Source organism: Rhamphochromis longiceps, linkage group LG7 (genome assembly GCF_057381845.1).
Source record: "Rhamphochromis longiceps isolate RC_006_pf linkage group LG7, R_longiceps_female_GT1.1, whole genome shotgun sequence".
Lineage (NCBI taxonomy): Eukaryota > Metazoa > Chordata > Actinopteri > Cichliformes > Cichlidae > Rhamphochromis > Rhamphochromis longiceps.
In genome coordinates, this window is record NC_140563.1 from 27,856,952 (window position 1) to 27,868,921 (window position 11,970).

General features: G+C 41.1%; 1 protein-coding gene across 4 annotated transcripts in view; it reads left to right on the plus strand.

The window, feature by feature from the left end:
* Window positions 1-11,970, plus strand: part of LOC146665471 (receptor-type tyrosine-protein phosphatase zeta-like) — a 96,362-nt gene that overhangs the window by 46,606 nt on the left and 37,786 nt on the right. For all 4 annotated transcript variants that reach the window (XR_014912613.1, XM_085413168.1, XM_085413170.1 and 1 more), the window contains exons 9-11: window positions 4,484-4,668; window positions 8,919-9,045; window positions 11,858-11,898. Coding sequence is in view for 3 of the 4 variants with exons in the window: in XM_085413168.1 (XP_085269294.1) it covers window positions 4,484-4,668; window positions 8,919-9,045; window positions 11,858-11,898 (353 nt within the window). In the remaining variant the exon portion in view is untranslated. The remainder of the gene's footprint in view (window positions 1-4,483; window positions 4,669-8,918; window positions 9,046-11,857; window positions 11,899-11,970) is intronic.

An 11,970-nucleotide genomic window follows, 5' to 3' on the forward strand; every position in this document is an offset into this window, starting at 1 on the left:
ACGCACAACGGACACTAATGTTTTTGTCACTTTTTATGGAATCAAACTCAAAGTAAGGTCAGTACTTCCACGCTTTAAATGCTGCACGCTCATACTCTCTCCCACACTCGATATATGATCCATTGTTGATCTGCACACAGCTGTTGTCACTAACGGCGCACTCGCTTACGTCACTGTCTTGAGACATTCTCGCAAAAAATCACGGTTTTAGTAACGCAATAACGCAACGTTCCTACGGGAAAGTAACGGTAATCTAATTACCGTTTTTGCAATAGTAATCCCTTACTTTACTCGTTACTTGAAAAAAGTAACGCGTTACTGCCCATCTCTGGTTCTGACTGAGAGATTTCTGAAAAAATTCAAACGTACAACTCTGCTGTCACTTCCAACATGAATGAAGACAGGAAACTAAACAGCAGTGACTTTTTTTAGGGTTGCTGAAGTTGGGCTAGCTGGTATATAATGATGTGCTACATGATCACTAGCGACACAGCTATGTTAGCATAACAAAAACACAGTGAAGCTGTAGGATGAACGCTAACTTTTTTCCACTCGATAAAAGTTAACGTGAGGGTTCCTGATGGTTTGGGACAAATGCAATCGCATGGCAGGATGCTATAAAGGGACCAAACTTCAGTCAGGAGAACAACTGAGATAATCCATCCACAAAACGAGGTTAGTCATTAATATACTGCAACAACATGGGAATAGAGCAGAATTCATTCATTAATGAATCAATGGTACGGAAGTGGAGGAAGCGCAGTTTTTGGCTTTCCTCATATTCCAAAATGTGCTTCGTCTCTTCGCTATTACTGTCACCCGGCATAAACTGCAGATGATATTGCTTGCAGCCGTTGCGATGCTTTTGACCAAAACAGGCGCAGCTTGATGACACCATCAACATGCACTATCAGGGTAGAGCGGTATAGTGAAAATCTCTACCATTGGCCAAATTCATATCGTTTCTACCGAATACCGTTTATACCGAATATCGTTTATACCGCCCACCCCATAGGACGCGTCCCTTTTCTGTGAAGTCTAGAGGGCATGACGGCAACAGCGCAAACTATATATAAAGTGGGTTTCCAAACAAAAACCCCATTCTTCACTGAAAGAAAAGAACACGTTAAACTCTAGAGCAGCGGTCCCCAACCACCAGGCCACGGACCGGTCTGTGAGTCGTTTGGTACCGGACCACGAGAGTTGAGGCTCAGGTGGGAAATTGATGGTTTTCAGGGTTTTTATCATTAACTCTGTTTCCCTGGGTCTTTGTAGTTGTGTCTTCTTATTATTATCTTATTTTGAAAGAAATATTTACGCGTTACCATGGTGGCCAGAGAGCAGACAGGAGGATGTTACTCTTAATGTTGGCGCATTTCAGGAGGACGCTGCTAATAAAGTTACACAATTACACAGTTAATTGGCATTTATTATTACATTTATAAAATACCACAGTTTTTGTCTTGGACGTATCATTTTATTTTGTTGTATTTGTTCGCTGCACCTTAAAGGCCGGTCCGTGAAAATCTTGTGTGACATTACACCGGTCCGTGGCGCAAAAAAGGTTGGGGACCGCTGCTCTAGAGTGAAACAACAAAGGTACAATGCCTAGGCAAAGCAATGGCAGAGCACTCCTAAAAAGCTTCTGCTAATCTTTAAACAGCAAAACAAACTAGGCCCCACAAATTTACTGCCATTATCTTCACCACTAGAACAGCAGGAACATATTTCCCGACACTTGGTAGCCAAAACAAAACAAAACGTATGCTGTAATGATAGAAAGGTGCTATACAAGTACAGTTTTGCTTATCTACTTAGAGAGTATACTCCATTAGATGTTACAAACTCATCGATGCTGGGTACTGGAATTTACACAAGCCTTAGAAGAAAACTGAAAATTACTGGAAGCAGCAGCAGTCATGCCAAACTATAATGTGCTGATCACTGTAGTTTGTTCAGTGAGTATGGTTTGATTGAATCGGTTTCCCTGATATAGGAATAGGGAAGGGTTTCAAAGTACCAAAAAAATTAGTTGCTGGTTTTAATTTAAATGTCTTATGAGATCCAAAAGTCCAAGAAAAAATTTATATATATATAAAATATATATAAAACAGGTCCGCGGCTCCGAACCATAGTAAAGGGACCTCTGGCTAATACGTCGGGTTCATGTCGGGCTCATAACCGAAAACTAGCTTTACTTTGTTGTCTGGGTCAACTTTGCTAGTGAGAGACAGAGAGACGTTGAAAGACTGCTCCAGCGGAACTTATTGTTTTCGGAGGAAAACACGAACACGGTGTACAGTCGAGTCTTAACAGCTTACTTACAGCTGGGCTTGTCAGGCACTCTTCTTGGCTGCAGTGGTTATTATTATATTTACATGCTTCCAGCTCCCGTTTCTGGTCGGTGACAACTCGTACTTTTCCTTTTTCTCCCTCCCTCGCTCACAGACACATAACAAGTATGGCAGTCCATTCTCCCTGCAGCACGGACTACACTGCCCATGAGGCTACATTCTTTAGGGCTATGCCTGTAACACTAATGCGTGTTTTGTTTGGGTTTCCACCGGTGTGGAATTATCAAAAATGGAGAGGGCATAGCCTAACATATGAAACAGGAAAAGACCGGCGTGCAATCCATTTATTTCAACAAAGTAACTGTATTCTGAATACCACCTTTTTAAACGGTAACTGTAACAGAATACAGTTACTCATATTTTGTATTTTAAATACGTAACAGCGGTACATGTATTCCGATACTCCCCAACACTGTTTATAGACATGTCAGCATAGAACAATTAATGTTGGTTTAGTCAACATAGCATAGTTTTTTTTTCTGGTCTTTTTTTTGTTATTGTTGTTGATTTTCAGGTCACTTTGGAGTGATTCATTGGTGCGTCCGCTGTTTTATTTATTACTCTTTATGTCTTATAATGATAAGACATAAAGAAAAAAGAAAGAGAAATGTCTCTTTCTGCACTCAGCAGTATGTTTGATCTGCCTTCAGTCCTGCCCTTTAACTACAAAAACACATAAACACACATACACAACCCAACCAGTCAGTCAGTCAATCAGTCAAACCACGACCACACTGAGGTTTGCCACATGGAAACACATGGTCTGTTTTCCCTGACAGTTGGTTTCAGGGAAAACAGACTAAAATTGGAGGGAGAGGGGGAGGGAGAGAGGGAGGGAGGGAGGGAGAGAGAGAGAGAGAGAGAGAGAGGTTTGTGCATTCTTTACCAAAGTTCTCGTGGTTGGCACTGCCCTCTAGTGGTCCAAGCAAAATATTTGTATTTATCAGCTTGTATTTATCTGTTCCCTCTTCTGCTGTTCGTAGCTAATGATATCAGGATTTTCACTTTGATCCCTCAGTGAACAGAGTTCAGACTGGTTAGAGCACTGAGCCTAGCTGAGATCCAGTGGAAAAGGAAATTTGCGAATGATTGGATAGAGTTTTCTGTCTGTCACCGCCAATCCTCAGCCTGCTTTAATCTGTGTTAATCCCAGACTTCATAGTGTCAGTCATCTGCATTGTCTCTGCACTACTAATCTCACCTCTGACCCAGAATCATACTTACAAACACAGACAGGAGCCATTTCAACAGCCACAATTCACGTTACTCATCCATTGCTTACTTACCGGTAGTTAATAATTCAGTTCAATTTAATTAAATTTTATATATACAGCGCCACATCGCAACAGCAGTCACCTCAAGGCAGTAACAAATAAATCAATAAACAAATAAAGGCACATCATGATGGGCGCTAGGACAGTTTATGGCCCACCAAAGTCAATTTTAAAGGTATAACTATGGCTTCACATCTAAATTGAATTAATTCTTGATTATGGCACTGAAATTGTGCTCTTCAATATAAAATTGAAGAGCATAATTTCAGTTTTATGAAATTCAGCTTTGTAGTTTTTTGTGTAATTTTCCTAATCAGCAAACAAGCATTGAACACATTTCACCACTGAGTTGCTTCAAAAGAACAAGCTATAAAACATAATGTGATGTGATAACCTGCATTCAGGATCCGGACAATTTTAAAAGCAAAATCATAAAATGTAATATTTTCCTTTTAATTGACTCTTTCTTCTTTTTAATGTAGTCAATCATACATGATAATGTATCCAGTGTTCCCCTGTTCATCAAATTTACATAAAGGCTACTGAAATAATAAAAGTTACTATAATAGAAAATAAAGTCAAGGTAGATCTTAGTTTTGGTTAGAGTTTTGGTTCCTGTATTTGAATTTGTGTCCAAAAGTGCAGGCAAAAATGGAATATACACTGTAGAATGTGACAATCAATAATACCAAGCCAGCCACACTGTAATGAGTACATTTATTTATTTATTTATTTTATCAGGATCTGAAATGACTGAGGAAATGTAAGCTGTAAACCATCTGCAGAACTCGTGGGTTTAAAAGAGTGCATCACAGCATATTTTTAAAAAGAGAGGTTTTTATCTGTGTGTTTCAGTCTGCAGTTCAGAACCGGAGAACATCCAGGTGGCACCACACAACCTTAGCAGCCTGCTGGTGACATGGGAAAGGCCACGGGCAGTGTATGACTCCAGCATCGACAAGTACTCAGTCAACTACAGACTAGCTAGTACAGAGAATGCTGTCTCATCTGAATATCTGACTGACGGAGACCAGGATGTGGTGAGAAAGCAACCAACAGTTCATAATATAAAAAACATTTTCTCTTAAATTTTGTGATATTTGCCATCTGTCCATCCATCCATCCATCCATCCATCTTCTTCCACTGATCAGGGGCCGGGTCATGGGGGGCCAGACAAGGCAGAGAAGCCCAGACCTCCCTCTCCCCTACCACCTCCTCCAGCTTGTCCAAGGGAACACCAAGGCATTCCCAGGCCAACCGAGAGATATAATCTCTCCAGCGTGTCCTGGGTCTGCCCCGGGGCCTCCTCCCAGTGGGGCATACCTGGAACACCTCGCCCAGGATGCGCCCAAGAGGCATTCTTGTCAGATGCCCAAACCATCTCAACTGGCTCCTTTCATTGTGGAGGAGCAGTGGGTCTACTCTTAGTCCTTCCCAGATGGCTGAACTCCTCACCCTATCTCTAAGGGAAAGGCCAGCCAACCTTTGGAGGAAGCCCATTTGTGCTGCTAGTATCCGCACTACCCACAGCTTGTGACTGTAGATGAGGGTAGGGACGTGGATCAACCAGTAAATTGAGAGCTTCGTTTTTACATTCAGCTCTATCTTCACCATAACAGACCAGTACAGCGTCCGCATCACTGCAGCCGCAGCACCAATCCATCTGTTAATCTCTCACTCCCTCATCACTTGTGAACAAGACCCCGAGATTTTAGTTTAATTCACTTGGGGTAGGAAGTTGTCCCTGACCCGAAGTGGGCAATTCACCCTTTTCCGGCTGAGGGCCATGGCCTCAGATTTGGAGGTGCTGATTCTCATTTCCACTGCTTCACACTCTACTGCAAGCTGTTCCAGTGCGAGCTGGAGGCCATCATACATTAAGGCTAACAGAACCGCATCATCTGCAAAAAGCAGAGATGAGATTCTGAGACCACCCAAGTGAAAGCCTCCCTCCACTTGGCTACTTCTAGAAATTCTCTCCATAAAAAAGGGCCTGTTGCAATGGGTCAGACATCCCATACTCCTGAAGCACCTCCCACAGAACACTCTGAAGGACATGGTTGAATGCCTTCTCCAAGTCCACAAAATATATGTAGACTGGTTGGGCAAACTCCCATGCACCCTCAAGTATCGTTGAGAGGGTAAAGAGCTGGTCCAGTGTTCCACGACCAGGACGAAAGCCGCATTGTTCCTCCTGTATCCGAGGTTCAACTAAAGGACGGACTCGCCAGCACCATGGCATAGACTTTCCCAAGGAGGCTGAGGGTGTGATCCCCTATAGTTGGAGCACACCCTTCTTAAGTATCCGTCGCATGACAGTTTGCCAGAATTTCTTCCTTTTCCATGGCCTCTCCAAACTCCTCTCACACTGGGTTTTTGCTTTAGTCACTGCCTGAGTCGCGTTCTGCTTGGCCTGTCAGTACCTATCAGCTGCCTCTGACGTCCCGAAAGCTAACCAAGCCCAATAGGACTCCTCCTTTAGCCTGGTGGCTCCCTTCACTTCTGGTGTCCCAACATTTGGTTCGGCGGTTACTACCACGACAGGCAGCAACCACCTTACAGCTGCAGCTCAGTGCAGCGGCTTCAGCAGTGGAGGTGCTGAACATGGTCCATTCAGACTCGATGTCCCCAATCTCCCTTGGAACGCTGTTGAAGCTCTGCCTGAGGTGTGAGTTGAAGATCTTGCAGACTGGACCTCTGCCAGGCGTTCCCAGCTCACCCTCATTATACATTTTGGTGTGTCAGGTCTGTCCAGCATCCTCCCCCCCACCACCTGATCCAACTCACCACCAGGTGGTGATCAGCTCAGCCCCTCTCTTCACCCAAAATATTTCCACAAGTCTGGTGATACGATTACAAAATCGTTTACAAAAATGTTTGTTACAACTGTGGTTTGCACAGGCGTCCAGTAACAAAACACTGCTCAGGTTCAGATCCGGGAGCCCATTCCTTCCAGTCACGCCCCCTCCAGGTCTCACTGTCATTTCTTACATGAGCGTTGAAGTCTCCCAGTAGGACAACAGTCCCCATGTGGAGCACTCTCAAGCACCCAGGGACTCCAAGAAGGCTGGGTACTTTGAAGTAAACTGCGCATAAGCGGAGACGACAGTCAGGACCTGTCCTCTGACCTGAAGGTGCAGGGTGCAAGCCCTCTTGTCCAGAAACCCCAACGTATAGGCAACAAGCCGAGGGGATACTAGAATACCCACCCCAGTCTGCTGCCTCTCAGCAAGGGCAACTCTAGACTGAGATAGAGTCTAGGCCCTCACCAGGACCCCAAGCCATGCATTGAGGTGACCCCGACTATATCTAGCAGGTACCTCTCAACCTCATGCACTAACCCAGACACCAGAGAGGTGACATTCCATGTCCCAATCACTAGTTTTGGTAGTCAGGGTTTGGTCCGACAGGGCCTCTGCTCCTGGCCGCCACCCAAAGCACATTGTACCCGACACCTATGGCACCTTCTGTGGGTAGTGGGCCTGCAGGAGGCCATGTCCCTTTTTCGAACTGTGCCTGGCTGTGCCCCATGGATGCCATTGGGCACCCTCCCCGGGCCTGGCTCCAGTGAGGGGCCCTGGAAGGGTGAACTGTTCCCTTGGACTTATTCGATTCAATTCAGTTTTATTTATATAGCGCCAAATCACAACAACAGTCGCCTCAAGGCGCTTTATATTGTACAGTAGATCCTACAATAATACATACAGAGAAAAACCCAACAATCATATGACCCCCTATGAGCAAGCACTTTGGCGACAGTGGGAAGGAAAAACTCCCTTTTAACAGGAAGAAACCTCCGGCAGAACCAGGCTCAGGGAGGGGCGGGCATCTGCTACGACCGGTGACTTATACTCATGGGGGTCTTTTGAATTCCTCATTGTTTGGTCCCTTACCCAGGACCAATTTGCCATGGGAGACACTACCAAGGGGGACAACATAGCCCCTGGAATCCCTGGAACACACAAACCCCCTCCACCACGTTAAGGTAGCAATTCACAGAGGGGTGATATTTTCGCCAATTATATTAACCATTGACCTCTGTAAAGCCTGAATAAGCAGCTGTTGCACAAATGATAATCACCGAACCTCTAAGAACTGTGCACTGCTTACTACTACTAAAAACTGTCTTCTCAAAAAGGTGTTCACTAGGCTGCTCAATGTTTTTGGTGTGGCTTTAATGGTAAATAATTCTTAGCCATATTGTTATTTCATAGTCTAGGGAGTATGTTGAAGTTCACCTGTAGGCCAACCCAAAAGTGTCGCCCTGGATTTTATGTTAGACAATAAACTTTGTGTTGAAATAAAAGTTTTATGACACTTCCACAATATGTGCAAGATACTTGCCAAAAGTAAAATGTCTTTTTTGCCAAATGATGAATGTCTGCAACAACTTCTGTGGTGTTTAATCGCAAGGTAGCAAATTAAATAAGTCTCGGACACAGAAAATTTTCAGCATTAATATCATTAGGTGATGAGGTAAGGATGCTTACTTACACTCATTAGACACTTTGTTAGGTGCACCCGTTGAACTGCTAGATAATGCAAATATCTAGTCAACCAAATCACATTGCAAAAAATGAACATTTTCTCAAAACAGAAAATATCCAGAGAATGGCATGTGTTTGGGTGAAAATGCTGTTAATGCCAGAGGTCAGAGGAGAATGGCTAGAATGCTTTGAGCTGATAGGATGGCAACAGTAATTTAGATATCTACTGGTTATAACCAAGGTATGCTTAAGAGTACAGCACGTTGAACTGTGAAGAAGATGTGTTACAGCAGCAACAGAAGAAGGCGACAATAGTTGCTGCTGTCAGCTAAGAACAGGAACCTGAGGCTATAACTTGTAGGGGATCACCAAAGTAGGACAGCAACAGCCTGGAAGAATGATGTTTGGTCTAATAAATGTAGATTTCTGCTGCAAAATTTGGATGGCAAAAATCCCAATTTGGTAACAACATGAAAGCTCTTGATACCTGCCATGTATAAAGAGCCAACAAATCTGTGGCAGCTGCATGATGCTGTCATGTCAATATGGATCAAAATATCTAAGAAATATGTATAGGAATTTGTCTACAACAGCGGTCCCCAACCCCTGGGCCACGCACCGGTACCGGACCATGAGTCGTTTGGTACCGGGCACGAGCCTAGTTTTAGGATAGCTGTAACATTCACTTGTACACTGTACTTTGACCATGGTTTAACTCCTTGTGAGTGAAATAAAGACATGCAAATGACTGTAGAGAATGGAAGTAGGTAATCTTGGCACTGATGTGATATTCTTTCACCAGGGTGCGATACTTGATGACCTCTTGGCCAACACCAGTTATATGATCCAGGTTGTGGCGGTGTGCTCCAATGGTCTGTACGGACGTTCAAGCAACCCATTGATGGTTGTCATGCCCATTGACAACCCTGGTAAGAGCAAGCGTGCCCATCACCAGGCATAACCACAAAATCTATTAATTGTGAAATAGTAAGGCTAGTGCAAATTGTGACTTTGTGACAAACCTGCAAGATAGCCAAACCTGTATATTATAAAATTAATTTGTATTGAACCTTTACAAAGTGCAAAATAATTGGTTAACACTTAGTAATGTTATTGGTCACATTACTGTTACTAAGTCATCATTTAACCATATTTTAAATATATTCCAGTCACTTTTACATATTATTAATAATTAATAATTTAAATTTAATCTAATAACGTGGATGCATTTTTTATTTCATTCAACATTTTTATTTACTATGGCATTTTATTGTTTTTTTTTTATTTTCATCATTTTCTTTTGCTATTCTCTCTTTACATTTTTCTGTTGTTTTATGGTCATAAATGGAATAAACTGCATTAGAAGATAAAAGCTTATAAATTACCACACACTAACAAGGTCACTTTTGTAACGGAAACATCTGGTTTTGGTTGAGGCTAGAGAATTTCTTTTTTCCGTCTAAAAGGGTTTTGTTTAACCTTACTTAACACAAAGACCTGAAGCTGAGGAAAAACTGCTTCAGCCCTTCAAACTAACTAAATTGTTACTGAAATATGATCATTAGGGTGCAATTAATTAACTTTTTTGGTTTCTTACACATTTTCTTTGTAAACAATTTATCCCAAATATCTGTCCTCCCCTAAATCCTGAATAAATATTTCTTGTGTTTTTCCTCATCTCCTTTTCACCCTACCCATTTTACCTTCCCTATGGTTGTACACATGTAACTGACTACATTTGATTTAACACACAAAAACATGTTTCATCTTTTCTGTGTTTTTAACTGTTTCTTTAGATTCTTAAAATATACTCTTCCTGTATTTAGAGTTAAACAATATACTTGGTTTAAAGAGTCATTTTTAGTGTTGCAAAGCTGCCATCTTTGTTTTGCTGTCATCCACATTCACATGGCATCTGTTCTGCTTCCCAAACCTTTTGTTTTTGCAGCCTTTTGTTTAGTGAGGACTGGATTGGCAGTTATAGTGACTTTGTATTTCAGCTGAACTTAATAATAAATAAACCGATATGTGTTCTTACAATCAAAAAGATGAAGTATCCTATTATCCTGTATCTTATTGTAATATTCTTCAATATTCATTAGATTTACATAAGTGAATTTTTCCTAACTTGGGTTTTGGATACATGCTAACATTCTGGCAGTCATAGCTGCCTAGAAATAGTTCTGTCACAAAAAAACATAGAAATCGACATCTTAAAAACACCTTATTATGTTAGTATTAGATTACTACTATTAGATTACTACTTATATTTAAGTAGCATTACCTTATTTTCAGGTATAAAGAAGACTCTCTGAAATTAGGAAATGGAGCGATTCTGATGTGACAGCTACTTATATTTAAGTAGCATTACCTTATTTTCAATTATATTGTAGGGTCTCTACCTTGTAAAGTGCCTTGAGGCAACTGTTGCTGTGATTTGGCACTATATGAATAAAACTGAATTGATTATGGCATTTACAAGACTGTGAGGAATAACTAACAAGGCAACGTTTTACTCACCTTTAAAATTAGTCACTTTTAAAATTGAAAAAATATTTCAGACCGAGTAAAGTGTATAGCATAACTTTATTACTGGACTGGTTGCGCAGGTCCTATCATGCTACCACACTGGAATTCACTGAGCTCCTGAGAGCAAACCATACATGATTATAGTAGGAATTTTATGATCACCAAATGAAGTACGTTCAAAATACAATTCCTATACAGAAATTTGCAAAAGTGTTATTTATGATCTATAATGATGATATGTGTTCTAGGAAAAAATACTGATATGTATTTCATTTGTAAATGCCATGGTGCTAATGTTGATAAAGTTAACACACATATCATTTCCCTGAGTCTTCTCCATCAAGCCTGTTTCTTTAAACTTGTAAAACCTCACTTCATGCTTCTCAAACAAGTCTGATCTGGTCCTTGTGGTGTGTCATTTAGCTTCAAACAGGTAAGAGCCACTAGCCCACCATTTACACACCTGCCCCCTTAAATCCCCACTGTGTGCTGTCTCTAAGTTCAGTCAGCTTGTGCAGCATTAGCAGATAACTCTCCTTATGAGTTTGTTTTATTCCTCTTAGGGAACAGGTGGATCCAGTCTGAAAACAAAAGTTTGAGACAATCGGAGTTAAAGAAGTAACTTGAAAGCTTTTTGTTCAGATTCCTTTCTGTAACTTGTCTAGTTTTATAAGAATGAAACAGGAAAAACTACAAGTTGCAAATGCTTCATGTGTTTGTGTCTTTTGGGGATAATTCCTGCATGCAGGTACCCGATATGTTGTCACCATTTGTTTTTTTCATAAATTGTCATTTTATCACATGTAGTTGTCTGAATAATCCTCCTCTTTTTCATTTTCTCCATATGGTTTTTTGTATTGTCCTTTTTTCTATCCCGAGTGACACATTCCCATTCTGATTATTGGTCCTAGAATAACAAAACTAAATGAAAGGATTAATTGTCCAGGAGCTTACCTGTTCTTGTCTGAGATGTTTTCGTCTGTGTTTCCAATTTGTTATGACCTTTGTTACCTATTTCTGCTTTTTCAGCATTTTCTTTCTTTGAACATTGTTTTTAATTCTGGAAATTAAAAATAACATGAATATAAGTTGAAGGAAACTTAAAGCCATCCTGAAGAAAATTTAAGCTAGAGTTATTTTGAAATTAAGTGATTTATTCTAGTTCTTGTTTGCATTGTATATAACTAATGTTGCATTCTGTTCCCTTTCTAGAAAATGCACTGGATCCAGCTTCTTATGAATATAGTAATGAGGTAAAAACAAAAATCCTATTTTCCCCATCTCATTGTTTAATTGTAGAATTACTGTTACTTGTCAAAGTCTGT